Genomic DNA, 19,647 nt, shown 5'->3' with positions numbered 1-19,647 from the left:
GAAAAACATCTAAAGGAAAGGAAGGTGGTAGGAGGTAAAATTTTTATTACTGTGCAGTCAGTGTCTTTTAGTTCAACATGGGACAGATTCTGTTTAATTCTTCCTCCAGAAGGCATCATAACTTACCTATGCAGTGAGATTAAGGAGTTGTACCATTGAAAAAAACATTAAAAGCTGTGATAAGAAAGATCTGTCACAATGTGACTACCATGAATCTTTCAAAATCATAGAAAATGAAAGCCAAATATTCGCATCTTAGATGCAAATGCCTATTCTGGACAAGTAGAGATGTGGTGAGCAGGACAAGAATACAACTTAAGAATACAAAAGCAAATTCCTAGAGCAGCCCAAAGAGATAAACTCTTAGAACAGATGTTCTGATTCCTGTATGTAACAAGTCCCACTCTGTGCTTCCACAAGTAGCAGTTAAATTTAAGACTAGTGTCATCCACTTTGGCCTTGATGTCAGTTACATCTATTAGTTTCAAGATGCTCCTGAGTTCGTGTTTGTTTTGGTCAGAAATTGGTAATGATGAAAGATATATGAGCAAGAACCTCCTTTGTCTTTAGGGAAGGAATATAAACTTAGATCTTCATCATGCAAGTTCATTTTCAAAGAGGCTGACAATATGAAAATAGTCTGCAAGAAAAAGACCTGAAAAGCTTCTGGAATATGACACCATGCACTCAAGATGACTTTCAGAGGCAGAAACCTGTTTGGGGGAACCTCTGAAGACCTAATATAAAGTTACAGAAAGACAGCAGAGAATCTTTAACAAGATTCTGTGTACTTCTGTGCCTGAACTGCTAAGTGAGACTGCAGGTAAGTATTCCTAAACCAGTAGCCTGTATAATCTGATCTAATCTGATCTAGTTGGGGATGCTCCATCCTACTGCAGAAGGGTTGGACTAGATGATCTCTAGAAGAGTCTTCCAACTAAGTGCATTCTATGTTCTCCTGATTACAAGAATGCAGCATGCACTCAATTCCAATAGACAACTTTCAAGATATGTTTTCAAGTAAGTGAAATGTAGAGTGTTGTAATCAAAATGTCTTTCCAAAAAAAGTGGATTTTTTTTTCCCTCATCACTTCTAAAAATAAAATCAAAAAGTCCCCAAGCTCCCCTCTGGGAAAATCTGGCACAAGGCCTGAGAATGCTGACTGTTTTTTAAAAGATCTCTGCTCCATCAGTTATGAACATGAGAAATGCAATCTTGACAGTATTCTGCTCTAGCAGTGCTGTCCACAAGCATGCAAAGTTGACCCTCCCTCTGCAGTCCATCCCCCTCAAGCTCCTTGCAGGCCATTTGTAGAATTCAGGATGTCAGAGGATGTGTCCCTGATCAGCCTCTTTAATAGCATTTACAAATCTGCCTTCCACAAATTTGTATAACCCCATTTTGGAGCTGCTGGCAATGTCTTTATGACGACATCCTAGGGAAACAAATTTTTGAAGTTGGATACTCTTCTCTGTTTTATACTATTCTGCCTTACAGTCTCCAGATCATTAACTACAACCAGCTCCAGCATCTATGTTTAGCACACGCTACTGATTCTCCTCCAGCCTGCAATGTGACCTTGTGCCTCCCAACCTTTAAAGCACAAGAACATCACTCCTCCACTGCTTCATCTTTTTCCTTTCTTTCACGGCCTTTGGGGAAGAATTTTGCCAGGAGCTCCCTGAAAATCTAAACACAACATTCCTCTGGGATACCCTTCAGTCAGGTAGGGAGGAACATCCCCAGAAACTCTAATCTGCTAGTGCAGCAAATCTTTACATTACAGGCAACATACTGACTGTTCCCTACCAGAATGCATTTAATCAACGTGCTCAGTACACTCATGAACTCTAACAATGGAGATGAATTTGGCAAGGAACATTAAGAGCAATGAGAAAAATACAGGTCCAACTACTGGCCTCAAAATAAATGGAAAAGGCTGAGGTGCTTAATGACTTCTGTACCTTCTTGATTTTGTTATGATTTGCTGTTGGGAATACCAGATATCACTTGAAATCACAGGGAAAGTCTGTGACGAGGAAGACGTACTCTGCATGGAGAGGGATTCACTTAGGGACAAACCAGGTGCACCAAAGTCTATGAGACCTGATGGGATGCACTGACTAGTGCTGAGGGAACTAGTGCTACTTCAAGGCTTGATTATGTTTGCAATATTATGACAATCAGGGGATGCTGCTGACAACTGGGTGCTCCAGACTACTCCAAGTTTCTTCTCCCCCCGCCCCAACATGAGTTTGAACGGAGAGAAGAAGGCACGAAAACTGCTTTCCCTCCCTGGCCCTGCAGGCATGAAGAGGGAACAGCTGAAGGTGCCTTTCCACACGTGTGCTGACCCGTGTGGAAGCCCATGCTGGAAACAGGCTGGTGGTTGACTGGGGTTTTTGTGCCCACTATAAAATGGCAAATGGACACTCTGTCTAGAAAAGCATAAACAGAGCAAAGAAGAAAGCGCAAGCTGATTCCCACCTTGAAAGAGATTCCTGCCTTGAAAGAGTTCCCACCTGGACAAAGTTCCGGACAGCACAGGTTCTTGCCATGACAGAATTCCCATTTTGGACTGTCCCCACTTTTGGATGGCTCCTACCTTTTCACACTGCTCTGTTTTACACCATCCCTGCTTTTGGGCAGTTCTCCCCATTTTTGCACCATTCTGTGCAAACTTGCAGGCTTGGCAAGTCACAGGGTCCTTCTGAGAGAGCTGCTGGTGGCACACAGACCCAGTTACTCTCAGACCCAGTTTGGCTCTCCCCTGCCACTGCTGAAGCAGTGTCGCTTCCATGAATCCCTGTCTTGCAGCAGCTGTGTCTTGAGACACTTCTGAGTTTGACAGCTTTGCCACTCGCCTTGGGCTTCTGCTGCGTGGATCTGCACTACTGGATATTGCTTGCAGCGTCCGGAGGCAGCTGAGAGCAGAGAAATCCAGCAAGGGATCACTGCCAAATACCTATCTCAGCTCTGTGAGTAAAGCCTGCTGTTACCTCACTGTCAATCAGACTGAGCAGAGAATTGAGGGAAAGCTGTATTTACAGCTTAGCCTTTTCCATTTCCTGACTTCCTACATCTCTAACTTTGTCCATAACATCCTTCTGAAGAATTCTCGATCGAACTAGAATCTGTAAATAAACCTAAACTAGTTTTGCATATAGTTTGGGGGTGGGGTTTCAGGAAAATAAAATAATTCTATTCTTATAATTCCTGACTTGGCCACATTAATTCCCTGCCTCCCTGACACTGGGTAAAAGCAAATGTCACTCCTTCAAGACAGTGTATCTGAAGAACTACGTATCACAGAGACTCAACTCATTCCCTAGGATGGTGCCAGATCAATAAATCCTAGAAACCATTTCTGAATATAAGGAGGACAAAAGGTTTTTCTCAGGAAGAAAAGCTCAGGAAAATGAGGAGAAAGGGGGGACATTTTTGATGATGAAGTCTGTCTTCCCAAGCAAGTGTTAAGTGTGCTGAGGTTCTGCTTGCCAGAAAGTGTCTGGGCATCTGCCTTGCTTAGGGGAAGTAGTGAATGGACTCCTGACTTTGTTTTGCTTGCACACACAGCTTTTGTTTTCCCTACTTGGCTCACACTGACTTGATTGACTTCTCTTTTTGCCTTCCTTCTATTTTTTTCCATTCCTTGAGACAGGGGTGAGCAAGAGGTTGGGTGGGTGTTTGGCTGCTGTCCAGGGTCAACCCACCACAAAGGCAAATGCAGTCTGAAAGTCAGTGATGTCAGAACTTTTCTCTCGTTTTCGCCTTGCATGCTTCTCCTCCCAGACTCATCTCTCTTTGAAAGATTTAGTAGAACAGTAAAAGGTAGAGAAAGCTCCATTTCAAAGAAATCACAAATATTTTCATGGTTGAGAAGTTTTAAGTTAGAATAAATCAAAGCTCCAGCAAACTAAGAATAGGAAATAATCATAAAAATTCTAACTGGATAGCAGCTACAAAACATCCAAGTAAGAAATATGTATGAGAGGCATTCCAAAAGTTATGAATGTTAAAAACTGCAAGTGATTCAAAATTAAATGCTTTGAAAACATTTACAGAAATTTGTGACTTAAACTATTTTTTTTTAAGTTGGAATTTTAAACAACATTTTAATTTAACTTCAGGTCGATTCCCCAAATAATTTTTTTCTCATTTGAAAGTCCCATTTGGGAAAAAAAAAAACCAAAACACCTAATCAGAAAAAAAAAATACTAATTTTTATTTTCTTGGTGCATGTACCTATAAAGATTTGTGGACAGGCTGCAAGATTATGGGTACTGAATTGGTCTACACATGACAGAAAAATAACAAAACACTGAAACATCTTACTCAATACAACAGAAGGAACAAGGAAAACACAAAATGCCCCAGACAGAACAAAAACTTGTAACAGTTGTTACTAGCAGCTGAACCATGCAATGCCTGAAGTACAGAAAGGTATTTTCATTTTTCTCTCTTCAAAGATGTATCATGCTGTTTGAGATTTGAATGACCAAGAAATCAGACAAGATGAAACTGACAAAATGGATGCAAAAAAGAGACAGAGGCTTACAATACACATTATATTCCTTACTTAATACATCCAAAAAAGAAGCGTACAAATTACAGAGAACTGTGTTCACTGTCAATAGGAACTGTGGTACATTCTTTTCTTTCTAACAGGCTACCCAGATACAATCTTTAAGAGATATTCAGATAATGCAAAGCAAAATAGAAAGTTCAATAAGAACCACTTAACTTACTTGAGAATGTAAAACAGACAGAAGTCGGTAGTATTCTTTAAGTTCCTGATGTAAGGCTGCACAAAAACTCTGTAAGAGAAGAAGGAGAAAAAAGAAACAAAAATTAGGAAAAATATCTCTCATTCAACCTAGAACTACTCTTACTCTATCCTCACACTGTGAAGGTAGTTAGTAGTTTCCTGAAAGGAATCAAGCTACAAGTTTCAGCACAAAAGGCAACTCTCAGAAAAGTAGCCAATATTTAAGTGCTTCCCTTAGAGATGCATGGACTCTTTCTGAGAATATATATACATTGTCAAGTGACTTTTTATTTTGTGCTGTCTTATTTCTATCACCATGAGTTAAACTATGATAAGCCTAACTCTCAATAAAGACATTAATAATGACTACTGGGATGTGCAAATCATAACATGGCCCAAAAGAAATTCTCTTTGATAGCTATGTAAAATAGAGTGCATAGTAAAATTAATAGGGTTTCAATTTCAAGAAAGCCTCTAATAACAGAGCACAGAGGTTAGGCAATCATAGAATCATAGAATCAACCAGGTTGGAAGAGACCTCCAAGATCATCCAGTCCAACCTATCATCCAGCCCTAGCCAGTCAACTAGACCATGGCACTAAGTGCCTCAGCCAGGCTTTGCTTGAACACCTCCAGGGACGGTGCCTCCACCACCTCTCTGGGCAGCCCATTCCAATGGCAAATCACTCTCTCTGGGAAGAACTTCTTCCTAACATCCAGCCTATACCTACCCTGGCACAACTTGAGACTGTGTTCCCTTGTTCTATTGCTGGTTACCTGGCAGAAGAGGCCACCCCCCACCTGGCTACAATGCCCCTTCAGGTAGTTGTAGACAGTAATAAGATCACCCCTGAGCCTCCTCTTCTCCAGGCTAAACACCCCCAGCTCCCTCAATCTCTCCTCATAGGGTTTGTGCTCCAGGCCCCTCACCAGCTTTGTCACCATTCTCTGGACACATTCCAGCACCTCAACATCTCTCTTGAATTGAGGAGCCCAGAACTGGACACAGGACTCAAGGTGTGGCCTGACCAGTGCTGAGTACAGGGGAAGAATAACCTCCCTTGTCCTACTGGCCACACTGTTCCTGATGCAGGCCAGGATGCCATTGGCTCTCTTGGCCACCTGGGCACACTGCTGGCTCATCTTCAGCTTACTATCTACCAGTACCCCCAGGTCCCTTTCCTCCTGGCTGCTCTCCAGCCACTCAGTCCCCAGCCTGTAGTGCTGCTTGGGGTTGTTGTGGCCAAAGTGCAGAACCCTGCACTTTGCCTTGTTCAATCTCATCCCATTGGCCTCTGCCCACCCATCCAGCCTGTCCAGGTCCCTCTGCAGGGCTCTCCTACCTTCCAACAGATCAACACCTGCTCATTAGATTTATAGTCCTATAGACTACAGAACACTAACAAGACGACAAAATGCTCATAAAAGAGTATTTTCAAGTAAGTGCTATTGGATCAAGCAGTTTAAATGTTTGCCTTTTAGCAGTTGACAGACATACATGACTCTTCACTTGACACAGAGGAAATTAATAACGCCAAATATGTCTTTAAAAAATCTGCAAAAGGTGCAGATGTCATCAGGCCTGAGCCAAAGTAAAGACTCTACTGTGTAAAACAACTCTTAAACACAGCTGCTTTGGGAGGTTTAAAAATAAATGTATAAATGGAGATTTTAAAAACAAATCCTGAGAGAATTCTTTTTCAGTAATGGAGTTTTCCACAGTTTGGGGTCATGGAATTATGCAGTTTTCTTAAGCTAACATACAGACTAAAAAATATCCTGCAATATCTTTTCTAAACTGGATTTACTATGTGGCTCATTAACTTGGGATTGAAGATTTTGGACTTAAAGTATTTGAGGGTTTAAAAAAATTGTTTGTTTGGGTTTTTTGAAGAGTGTTTCCATATACACACACACACACACGCACAAGTTCTTCACAGCTGATTTCTTAACCAATTCTAGCTAATGAGTTTGATATACTTTTTAATGAACTTGTTAAAATGGTGATTTCCCAGGACATCCCCCTCAATTTCTTTTACAATTATGACAGTCAAAATCATTTGGAAAAAATAAGGAAAAAGAACCTCCAGACCTTAAAGTAAAAAAATATATCCACTAGAGTATGTACAAGGAAGGAACCATTACTACAAGCATAAGGAGCAAATAAATCTTTCCTGCTAAGAGACTAAGAAGACCAGAGGGAAAATAACCACAACATTAATCTTGCCATTTTATTTTTTGTCAGGAAAGTGAATTCTTTTTTTCATTTCCATTTTATAAATTAGAAATAAATTCAAAATTAATTTTATTCCATAGGAAACTGAAGGGCAAAAGGAAACCCCCTTACATACAACTCCCCTTTTCATTTCTTCTCACTTGCTTCTTCAGTGTACTTTTGAAACTATTAAAGTAGCACTTGCCAGGATAGAGAGCAGAGTAGAGCCTCCAAGAAAACATTCAAAGGCACTATACAGCTACTCAAAAAGTGAGAACAATAGTCACCGACTTCAGCAGACAAAAGGATTTTGAATCTAAATAGCCATCAACCTTCCACTGAAGCTTTAGATGTTAAAATTCACAGCCAGTACCAGTTCCTGCTTCATGAACTACAGATTTTTGTTTCCCAAACTATTACAGAAAACTGGATATTATCTTGGAATTCCTATTTGGTTTGCAGCAGAAGAGAACTCGGGAAAGAAATAAAATGCTGTTCAAGAGAAAAAAAATTAAGTGTCCACTATTTCAACTGGACCTAAAGGGGCAAAATAACAAAATATAAGTTCTATTTCACTACTGATTATTTTTTGCTTTCTAAGACAAAGTAAAGCTTAGATACTAAGCAGCAAAGGTAGTATACTATATTCTTATATCTGCTAGTAAGTGGCAATATCTGACATGTTGCATGGCAAAACCAATAACCAGAATCATAATAAAAGAGGTAAAGACATCTTATCCTACATGTGCTTTAAAAACAGGGTTTTACACAAGCATTCTTTTAATGCATTAAGCAGAAGATGCTTTATAATGCACAATAGATTCTTCTGTTCAATTCTAAATGCACAGTGTATAGCAACTGAAATTGCCAGCAATAAAAGCCTTGAAGAGCAACAGTATATACTCTCTTTGCTCAAATACTGACAGCAGGAGTAGAAGACGTGTTTTTATTTCTACATTTATGCCCTTTAAATACATTTAAGCACACCTCAAGTAAAATCAACAGCATTAGAGCTATGCAGATTCAGCTAATTAACTGCACAGCAGACTGCAAAGGATTTGAAACCTGTATGTAGTAGCTAAGATATTGCACATTTAAATTCAAAGAAGAATTAAAGTTCTCCCCTTGCTGTAAATTTGAAGATTAAAGCCAGAGACAGTAAAAATAAGTATAAGCAGGAAGCTACTGCATAAAGTACAAGAAAGTTCACCCAGATATAAGGGGAGAGTCTGAAGAAAATGTATATACAGCAGTACTACCACATAAAACAAGGAAACTAGTATTGGATCAGTAGGAAATCATTTATATGTAACTAAAAGAGTTATTTAGAATAAGAGACAGAAGGGAACAGAATAAAACATCAGAAAAGTAGGAAGCACTACAGTGTCTCTACTGACCTCTTAAGAAAAATTACATTGAAGGGAGAAGCACTTCAATTTCTTGGCAGATTAGGTAGGATGTTATGGCTAGAGGCAAGGATAACATTTCTGTCGACTCAGAAGGGATAATATCCAATTTTACAGAGGGAGCAAGTGAGAGGAAACGGGAATGCTTTAGCAGTAAATGTGGTTTTGGGTATTACAGCAGCTGTGAAGTTACTGTAGACTACAAATCATGATGATGAAACCTATAAAAACAAAAATTAATATTCTTTTGATGCCGTATTCAAAAGAAAGGGCAGAAGAGAATGGGCTATTTGCATTTTATCTAAGGGTAGTATTAACACATGAACATCAACATTTGCTGATGAGTGTCTCCTGCATAGGTCATTTACAAACAAACTGGGGATTAATTATTAGCTCAGGGATGCCACCATAGCATTTAAGCAAAGTTTTTGTTTATAAACCTGCATCAGTGCTTGAAAAAAAAAAATCTTTATTTTAAAAAGAGGAGAAAAGGAATCTATGCATGAGACATTCCAGCTACAAGTGACAGGGCAAGTTCTTATGATCGGCAAGAGCAACTGCCTTTCCCTCGCCTTCAGACTACAACCCATACCAAAAGAAACAGTCTATAAAATGAGTAAACCACAGGAAGCTCTAAAGGACTGCATTTACTCAGCAGTTCAAAGGAAAACAAGACCAAAATATAGTAGCAAAAAACAATTCTTTAGGTGACCTACCTGTCCCACAAGGCCAAATGCACGATCCAAACTCCTCTGGTCTGTGTACTTTCTTATTTTATTATGCAACCATCCCAACTCTGCAAGTCTACTTGTAGTATCCCTGAGAGATTTGGACAAGCTCACCTATAAAATTAGCAGAAACAATAACTTGCAATTAAGTCTACCATGCCAATACTTGTTCCTCATAAAACAAATCAGTTCAGAAAACAATTACTTTACATTCTACAGCAGAGATCATGCTAAAAGTCAAAAAGAAGAAAAACATGTAATTAGCATAAATTTATATACAGAAATGGTGAAAATGCAGCAGAAATGAATTACTGGCAACTTTGTGACCTTCACTTTTGGAAATCTTAACATAGCAGTACTCATACACTGCTTTTACATCAGACAATTATGGCAGTATAATCACAGTTCATCTTATCCTGATAATCAACAGGACTAAAAATATTAGAGCTCTAGGAGTCAATGACTGAGACTAATGAGGAAATCTAAAGAAAGTATTTATTACTATATGTGAATCAAACCTTTAATGAAAGACAAACAACCCAACATCAGACTAGAAATCAAGAATCTAAATTCAGAGAATCCAAATTCCAAGTTTAAGATTAATCCAGCAATAACAGCTTTCTATAAACTATTTAATCATGTGCCACTGTGGGCTACTACTCTGCTTCTACTTTTCTTATATCAGGTAACTCACTTCACCCTGCAAGCCTGCCCCAGTCCAAACATCCTATTTAACTCCTATTACTATTTTAAGCTGAACTGTCACACTTCTTCCATTAAATTACCAACACTTCCTTTTGTTCCCAGGACACTTCCTCTTGCTCCTACTTGAGATTTGCTTCTATCACATTTTGACACACTCTCAAAACCACTATCACCAAGCTTTTAAAACTGAAAAACAAAGCAAGCAACCAAATAATCTCATTGACTGACACAAGTCCAAGAGGCAGATACTGACCTTCGGCCACACATTGTTTAAGCCTATCTCACCTCTACAAACAATTTTAACTTGGAGAGCTGGATGGAACAATCCAGAGGAAGTGCACTAACAAGCTGAGAACTGGAAATTCAGCTTGTTCATTAAGCCTTTTAGTTAGCAGTATAGGCATTTTCTAAGAAAAAAAACAACTGCAGTGTGAACCACAGCAATGTAGGCTTGAACCCGGTAGCAGCATTTCAGTTTAAGACCATAATTCTCTCCACTGCCCTCTTGTTTAGCTACAGAGTCATAGCTTTAACTTCTTGACTAACTCCTATAGGATAAATTCTAGGCCAAACACACATAATTTACAATTAGAAACTCTGCCTGCTGCTAAATCAAAGTAATGACATAGGAACTACTATGAAGACTGCAACGACGGAGTACAATGCGCACCCACCAGAATCAAACGAGGAACAAGTAAAATTAGTTTAGTGTCATTGTATCTCCTAGATCAAGTCAGAAACTGCTAGCTTGTACAGTGCTGAGTATCACCAACAGTCTTAACATTAACACTGGTATTAGGAAACACTCAAGCAAGAGTAACAGTTTGGAAAGTGTTTCTATAAGGAAAAAACAGACTGTTTACAATGACATTTTCCTCCTGTAACTGAGGAAAAATGCTTTGGCTACTATTTTGTCTAACATGCAGTCAATATGGCTAAAGGAAGTATGTTCTTGGTTCTCCTTGCTCAGCAGAAGAAGTTAGAGTTGCACCTCTAGTTAGTCAAATAATTTCATCTTCATCAAGTTCTGCCTCTTATTACAAGTAGGTCTTTCAATAAGGAAGAAGGATGGAAGACACCACACTTCACTAAAATAACTGAAGACACAAAGTTCTCAGGAAAAAGCATTACTGACCACAAACCAACTGAATAAACTCCCTGTATTAACTGAATTAGGAGCTCAAACGAAATCAGTTTTTCACCTCAAACTAGCCCACTTGATATGAAAGAGAAAACTAAGGAACCCCCTGATGCAAATTTCACAAGTCTTCTACACTTTTCTCTAGAAATATCTATTATAATATCATTCTTTTGCCATATATAATCTAACTTTATACATGGAACGTAAATTAACTCAGTGCAAGTGTTGAGGAATTACAAACTGCAGTATCTACGGACACTGAAAATGACATCCTTAAGAATCCGTTTAGCAACAAGATATAATGAAAAACATAAATGTTAAATGAGTTAAGTTTTTCACTAGCAGCCCTAAGCATCACTGTAAAAACAACAGAGAACAACTACACCAGCCTGCTACATAATGAACTAACCCAAATTCAATTCCCTGCCATTTTAGGACTATGCCATATTGTCATATAGTTCTTAATACAAATCTGAAGCATTTTCTTTCCATTTAAACCAAAACATGAAAACCAATTAGTAGCAAGCTGAAAATGAACTGTGCTGCAGCACTGCCTAGATACTGCTAAAGCAGCTAGTGCCTTACTCTCTTGCTGTTCTTTGCTTAGCTGACTCAGTCTCACCCTTGGCTCTTCTCCCCACATTTGAAATTTGCTTAACATCTCACCAGTTTAAGGCAATATCTGGCTTTTCTCCTGTTCCTCTACCCTGTTTGACACCTTCTTTCAAATCCACATCAACTGGATTTTCTACCAACAACAGGAGCTGAAAGCACTTTATTCAGTTTTATCACCAGTGCTTTTTTGGGTCTGCGTAATCCCATCTGATCACTTATAATCTGTAATCAAGACCATAACATCCAGCAGCTAGCATCCAGGCTTTTAAATTTATCTAACCAAATTGAGGTCAAAAGCCTGCACCTGCTTCATGATTATCCTTACATAGCGTAGAATAAAAATGATGACAGAAACCTTCAAATTAAACCATAACTTAGGAACCTTTCTACTGGCTTAATAGCTAGGAGTCTATTCACATGTTTTGAAACTAGTTACTTTATGAACCTACTCTGGTCAAATAAAATTTTAATTAGTACTGAAACAACACTGTTGTACTAAAAAAAAACCAAAGCAAACCAAACAAAACAGCTGGGGGAGGGAGTAAAGGCCAGTGATGATATTAATGCTTTTCAACATGTTTTTCATGGCTGTATTCTACTCAGCTTTCTGCTCACATGTAAAAAGGCAAGTGACCATACAGTACCTTTCCCTCCACTTTATAGCAATTTTCAGAATTGCACATTTTGATGTTTTTGCCATCTATTCCCTGGAAGACATACAAAACATCTCTTACAAGGTTTGCTTCAGTTATTTCAACAGAGCCTAGGAAAAAAAAAATCAAATACAAGAGTATTTAGATTTGTTAGGACAGTAAATTCAGATTACAACTTCAAAAAGCTGTTTAGAAGAGTAGCTAATTAAAAAAACAGCCTGCATTTATAATCTGTAAAGAAATGTTTTAAGTGCACTCCACAGCTTATCAGAATAGCCAGGAATTCCCCTTATGTGCCTCTACTGATACCTGGATTTCTCTCACAGCAGGTCACCTTATATAGCATTGGGCATCTTATGTTTTAAGCAATACTTCAGCCAGTCCTAGTCATCTCTTCTGATTCAATTCAATCACCAGTGCAAGTTCCAAGGCAACCACTACAATAACTTTACCTTACTTCAAACAGCTTAGGGAAACAATTCTCCCTCTCTACTTTGTTCTCAAGACCCCACCTGCTGGAATGGGTGCAGAAGAGAGACACAAAGATGGAGCACCTCCCCATGAGGACAGGCTGAGAGAGCTGGAGCCGTTCAGCCTAGAGAAAAGAAGGCTCCAGGGAGATCTTATAGAGGGCCTACAAGAAAGCCAAGAAGCAATTTTTTTGCAAGGGCTTGTTGTGATAGAGCAAGAGGCAATGGTTTTATGCTTGAGGAGGGCAGATTTACACTAGATAGTAGAAAGAATTTCTTTACAGTCAGGGTGGTGTGACACTGGAAGAGGTTGCCCAGGGAGGTCATGGATGCCCCCACCCTGGAGGTATTCCAGGCTGGCTAAGGGCTTGAGTAAACCAGTCTAGTAGAAGGTGTCCCTGTCCATGGCAGGGTGGTTGGTACTGGATGATCTAAGGTCCCCTTCAACTCAAACCATTCTATGAATCTATGATTAAATTGTTAAATAAGACTTAGAAAATAATCTCATCTACATTCAGCTAGAAAAACAAAAGAGTTCATTCAGAAGAAAGAGCTTCTTGTTTAATATTTGCTTTCAATCACATATGGCAAACAGACTGTCAGCTGCACAACAGCTATAGAGCAGGTAAACAGCAAAGCGTAAATACTGTTTCTGAGAATAGATACACCCTTGATTTAGTAAAGCTTTTGCTACTGCAACATACAGTTTCCTTATTGCATATATCTCTGGTTCAAAGTTACATTATATTTGATTCTTACGATATTTACTGATTTAAAGAAAACAGAAGACTAAAATGATTTACAGACAGCTGCAACTATGCCCTCTTTTTTCTAGGCAAAATTGTATGTTCTGCTTTTTTTAATTTCATTTAAGATCTCCAGAATGAAACAATTTTAACAATGACTATGTAGAAATTGAGATGCTACAACATCTTCTTCCAAATTTGGCAGCACTGTCTCATCACTTTACCTCAACAATCCACTTTCCAAAAATAAAAGCAACAAAAAATAAATGGCAATCTTATTTTGACAGAAGTAGCCATCACCTCAAGATGATGTTCAAAATTCAGACTCCCCTCATGAGAGTACCTAGCACTTTTTAGGAATACTTAGTGAAACGGTAAAAGATTAAAGTGCAAGTTTTTTTTAATTAGTATAAAATAAAGCAGATATTAATATCAACAATTCAACACTCTCGATTATACTGTTTGTGTATGTGTAGCAGGAAGAAAACTCCAGTTAACAGCAACCAACTTTAGAAGAAAAAACACCCCACCCTTTTAATAATTAGAAGAATTTTATATTCATAGAAATATATCTCCTTTCAGTAGCCTTTCATAATCTGAATACAGTCAATTTCTATCTCTACATTGACAAATAACTACATTAAAGACAACTGTCAGATCTTACACCTATTCAACAGTCCTGTTCAGTATCTTTACTGATGATCTGGACAAAGGAATTGAGTCTATCATCAGTAAGTTTTCAGATGACACCCATCTAGGAGCAGGTGTTCATCAGGTGAAGGGTAGAAGAGCCCTGCAGAGGGACTTTGACAGGCTGGATTGGTGGGCAGAGGCCAATGGGATGAGATTTACCAAGGCCAAATGCAGAGTTCTACACTTTGGCCACAACAACCCCAAGCAGCGCTACAGGCTGGGGACAGAGTGGCTGGAGAGCAGCCAGGTAGAAAGGGACATGAGAGTACTGGTAGAGAGTAGGCTGAAGATGAGGCAGCAGTGTGCCCAGGTGGCCAAGAGAGCCAATGGCATCTTGGCGTGTATCAGGAACAGTGTGGCCAGCAGCACAAGGGAGGTTATTCTTTCCCTGTACTCAGCACTGGTCAGGCCACACCTTGAGTCCTTTGTCCAGTTCTGGGCCCCGCAATTTCAGGAAGATGTTGAGGTGCTGGAACATGTCCAGAGAATGGTGACAAAGCTGGTGAGGGGCCTGGAACACAAACCCTATGAGGAGGGGCTGAGGGAGCTGGGGTTGTTTAGCATGGAGAAGAGGAGGCTTTGTTATCTGCTAGCCAAGGTTAGTGGAGAGATTAGAATGAGCTGCAGGAGAAGTGAAGGGAAGAAGGGCGACGAGGCTGGTGAGAGGCCTTGAGCACAAGCCCTATGAGGAGAGGCTGAGGGAGCTGGGGTTGTTTAGCCTGGAGAAGAGGAGGCTCAGAGCAGACCTCATTGCTGTCTACAACTACCTGAAGGGAGGTTGTAGAGCCAGGTGGGGGTCATTCTCTTCTCCCAGGCACCCATCAACAGAACAAGGAGACAGAGTCTCAAGTTGCGCCAGGGGAAGTGTAGGCTGCATATTAGGTGGAAGTTCTTCCCAGAGAGAGTGATTTGCCATTGGAATGGGCTGCCCAGGGAGGTGGTAGAGTCACCGTCCCTGGAGGTGGTCAAGAAAAGTCTGAATGAGGCACTTAGTGCCATGGTCTAGTTGACTGGCTAGGGCTGGGTGACCGGTTGGACTGAATGATCTTGGAGGTCACTTCCAACCTGGTGATGCTATGATTCTATGACAACATCTGCCATTAGTTCTCTTATTCAGAAAAGTCTCCCATTTTACACTAGTAGAGTAAGTTGAAACTTGAACAATTGCCACAATGATTACCTGTTAAACAATTTCTCTTTAAGTTACACTTGTGTTAATTCAGAATAGATCTAGGCATCAGTTACAAGCTCATAGCCACTTCAAAAAAATAAATTAGTAATATTTATCTATTTTTATTTAACAATAATTTGTCAACTACTCTAAATATAACCACTGTAAATAGTATGGTAATATAAAGAAAAAATACTTCTTAAGAGCACTATATGTGCACTATATTCCAGTGCACATTTCCAAGCTTTAAAAGAACAAATTGTAAATAGATGAATCTGTTTCAACAAGTTCTATTCCTTGAGCAATCCTGACTTTCTAAAAGCAGCAGTGTCTTCTGATAATCAGCAGAGTGATCATTACTCACAAGACAGTCACTTGATTCTGACAAACACTTCAATGAAGTCAGTGTTTTAAGAGGATTGGAACATACTACCAAACCAATCACTTCAAAAACAAATTAAGAGTCAGGCATAGAAATTGTGGTCAAATACACAAGTCCTGGATATATGCTTCTATCTTTCTAGCAAAACACTCCCTAATAAACCTGAATATGCTATGAACTATTTCAAAGACATTAAAAATAACAGAGGATATAAATAACAACTCTAAAAAGTTAGCTTTAGCAAACACATCTTTGCTCACCACTTGTGTCCCCTTCTCGCCTTGACCTTGGCACACCACGGGAGACAGCATTTGAAAAGCCTTTTGAGGTAGTGTTTTGCAAAGAAGGCTGGCTTGCAGTGAGAGTCCATGCAAGGCGTGACCCTAACTGCTGACGGAGACATTCTCCAACGCCTGGAGCTTGATAGGATTGTCTAAAAGGATAAAAGGAAGAAACACCTTCAAAAACGTTGCTTCTATGCTCATCACTTGTAAGCAAATTTTGACAAATGCCCCAAGTTTCAGTTTAGATTTGGTGGATGTTTGGTTTGGTTTTTGAAAATAAAGGAACCTTAAAAAGGGTGCATAACATAAAAGCAATGTATTGCTTCCTCTAAGTCTACCCTTCTAAAAACTCAAAGTACAGGAAAGAAAGGAGACACAAATTTGGCAAATTATTTTATACCAAAGAGTGAGCTGTGTAGATATACCAAGATGGATTCTAAAACAACAGTAATATTAAACATTCTTAATAAACAAGAAACATTTATGTTTGTTGTTACTTTAAACTGTAGCTATATGCCAAAGAAAATAGAGGATGGGGAGAAAGTTCACTTTGCCACTACTCTACTGTTTATCAAGTGCCTGAAGATGTGATCAAGAAGGGAGCACCAAGACAATCTCCGATTTCCCTTTGCCTTAAACTTATCAAACCTTCTCACAAAACACGCTTCAGCTACAGGACTGAAGAGTGAAATTGCTATAAAATGGAACAGTCTGAACAGGTCAGACCAAGAACATGGCAGGGACACTGTAGGTTCTGTTGATATTTTGAATCAAGCAGATATACAGAATAACCTCACTGGCATACCTTTCTATACTGTATCACACTTGCATAATAGTTGAGGTGGGAAGTGACCTCTGGAGATCATCTCCTCTAACCCTTCTGCTCAAAGCAGGGCCAACTAGGTAAAGTTACCATGTGCATTTTCCAGTCCCATTTAGAGTATTTCCAAGACTACACAATCTCTTTGGATAATTCATTTCAGTGTTCCACAACATTCCCTCTGCCATCATACACCCACCCACCTTACTGCAAAATAAGCTTTTTCCTCTTATGTTTAACTGTAATTTCCAGTCTTACAAGTTTTGCTAATTACTTCTTGTCCTCTCCCTGAGCATTACCAAGAAAAGGCTGGCTTAGTCTTTTCTACTGCCCTGGTCAGGTGTAATCACACAGTTAAGATTCCCGGAGCCTTCACTTCTCCAGGTTGAATGGCCCCAGCTCTCACAGCCAGATGCTCCAACCCCTTAACTAGTTTTTCAGTTCCTTCTGCAGTCTCCTCCAAACCTATCTGTAAGTTAACAAATTTTCATTTACCCTGGAAGGAGTGATTGTGGAGTTGGTGTTGGCCCATTCAGAGCATACAGGTTGATGCTGCTGATCCCGCTGCTCCCCATGCTACCAGAACTCTGGGCAGACTGAGCACTGCGGTCTTGATAATTCAGTGGAAGGCTTTGAGGCCTGGCATAGTAATAAGGAGTTGAATGGGCATCCCGTGGCAAAGCTTGAGCAAAAAGTGTAGCATAACTTGATACCTAAAGAAGAAAGGATTTGAAAGGGAAGAATAAAAAGAAAATATTTGTGAGCTGCTTTAAGTTATGTCTTTAGTTAACCAAAGTGTAATAACTGAAGATGTGTATGCAAAGAAAACTTTCTTGTTAAAATTGCAAAACAAAGCAAGTCACAGTCAGCAAAAGTACTTTTATCAATGTAACTCATGTTTGCCTGTTAATTGCCATTAGCAATAGCAGCAAAAAGCACTTTGCTCCCAGCAAAGCTTCAACCAAAGAATTAATTTTGGCTTTCCATTTTAAACTCATAAATACATGAGCAAACATTACTCCATCAAGCAAAAAGCAAACAAAAAAGTCATCCATCTAATAAAGTCACAACTTCAGCTACAAATGTTGGACACCTCACATTTTTACTTAGTACCAAAAAGAAAATTTCCCAGAGAAAAAGAGCACAAATATTGCATCGAGTATGTTCTTCACACACAAACACCATGAATACAACCTGAACTGCTGGCTAAGTCAGGATAGTGATTCCCAATGACATCTGAAATACTTGGCACGTTTACTGTTTCTCAGAAATAACACAGGTGCTCCTCACCTACCTTGTTAGACTGTTTCCGTGGGTCTTCACTAAGGCTAAGCAGGAGGTAGAGTATGGACCATTTGTTTTTCAAAATGCCCTTTAAAAAAGATGGAGACAAACAGAAATGAGTTTGGCTTCCTTTGATAACAATAGATTATTTTAACTATCCAGTGTACTAACATGCATACGTATAAACCAATTTTCCACACAAACAGACCAACTCAAAGTCATATTCTTGAGCAAGACTGTTAGAATAACATTCTCAGAAGCTTTAGACTACACTAGAAAGCTGACCAGCAGGAGACATAACAATGCTAAAATCTAAGCTACAAAAAAAGCCCACTCTGAAGAGCAGAGCTGTGGCAAATACCAAAACGTTTTGGTTTAGATAAGCATGTATTTCTAGATATGTTACTCTGTAGCTCTGCAACATTACCACCTGAATCAGTCAGGGACACAGAACTTTATAATGGATATTAAGTAGTGGAGTAAGTCACACAAACTCATACATAACACAGTAAGAGGATAGAGTCTGGAATGTAAGCAACGTTGAAAATAAAGGAAACTCTAGTCTTACCAAGATTCAACAAAGATTCCATTCCTTGTAAAGCAATGCAATTCAGTCTTGCTAAAAGTGCTTTTTAAAGGTCACTTTGAAATTCTCTTTTTTTAACCTGTTTTCGTTCTCATATTTTTCTATTTCTCCTGTCTCTCTGTAAATTATGTGTTCTGTGTGTATATGTTACACAGCATCAGAATTCTGACCACAGAATATTTCTTCCTTCAGGACAGAGCCCACTAAGCAAACCTGTCATATTGCTATATAAGAGAAGAAGGAAACATTCCACTTTATTACGTAGTGGTCTAGTATCTTCTGCTTTGATCTCAACAACAAGCAAAAAGTAGAAGCACTGCATCTGTTGCAAACAACTAATCCAGCAACCCATTAGCAACTGAAAGAAGGAACAGCAACATTACTGCTTCTAGTACTGGCCAGAATAGCATGGTATGCTCAACTGGCAAGCTGCCACTAAGCACTGACCTCCTTTTCCATTCAAAGTAATGTATGAAATTATGCTAAAACTGATGCACACAAGCTTTTTTTCCTTTCTCCTAGTTGCTGTCAAAAGAATTGCTGGAGGAATAAAAAGCCTCATTGATTCAGAAAACACACATTTCTTCCGTGCCCTTACCTAAGCTCATGGAAAAAAGAAGTGATGGTCCACCATTGTAATAAACCTAACAGCAGATTAATTAATTTGTAGTGCAAGTTTAAAAAGAAGGTAGCGTTCAGATGATATAATTTCATGTACATAAGATGTCAGCACAGAAAAAAAAAAGGTTAAGAGAACCTCAAGCATTTGAGCAAGTGCCAAAATGTGAGGAAATAGTCGATGTAAGCTTGTATTACACTCAGAATAACCAAACTGATATTGAACACAGATAAAGCATTTTGTTTCAAAGTTTACAGTCATCATGCTCTGCAGCTATGTTGCCCGCCAAAAGCAGTGGTATGGGAACAGAGTACATAAGAAAATAATACCAAAAAAGCCCCAATTCTGTATTAAAAGCAA

General features: G+C 39.1%; 1 protein-coding gene across 1 annotated transcript in view; it reads right to left on the bottom strand.

Annotated features, from left to right (window-relative positions):
- Positions 1 to 19,647, bottom strand: part of TUBGCP3 (tubulin gamma complex component 3) — a 55,012-nt gene that overhangs the window by 18,052 nt on the left and 17,313 nt on the right. The window contains exons 4-9 of the mRNA XM_064143733.1: positions 18,093 to 18,170; positions 17,294 to 17,511; positions 15,955 to 16,127; positions 12,224 to 12,342; positions 9,107 to 9,232; positions 4,750 to 4,818 (exon numbers count right to left, since the gene is read on the bottom strand). Of these exons, the coding sequence (XP_063999803.1) occupies positions 4,750 to 4,818; positions 9,107 to 9,232; positions 12,224 to 12,342; positions 15,955 to 16,127; positions 17,294 to 17,511; positions 18,093 to 18,170 (783 nt within the window). The remainder of the gene's footprint in view (positions 1 to 4,749; positions 4,819 to 9,106; positions 9,233 to 12,223; positions 12,343 to 15,954; positions 16,128 to 17,293; positions 17,512 to 18,092; positions 18,171 to 19,647) is intronic.

Source organism: Pogoniulus pusillus, chromosome 5 (assembly GCF_015220805.1).
Source record: "Pogoniulus pusillus isolate bPogPus1 chromosome 5, bPogPus1.pri, whole genome shotgun sequence".
NCBI lineage: Eukaryota > Metazoa > Chordata > Aves > Piciformes > Lybiidae > Pogoniulus > Pogoniulus pusillus.
The sequence above is the reverse complement of the archived record's forward strand: the minus strand, read 5'-3'. Positions and strand labels throughout refer to the sequence as shown.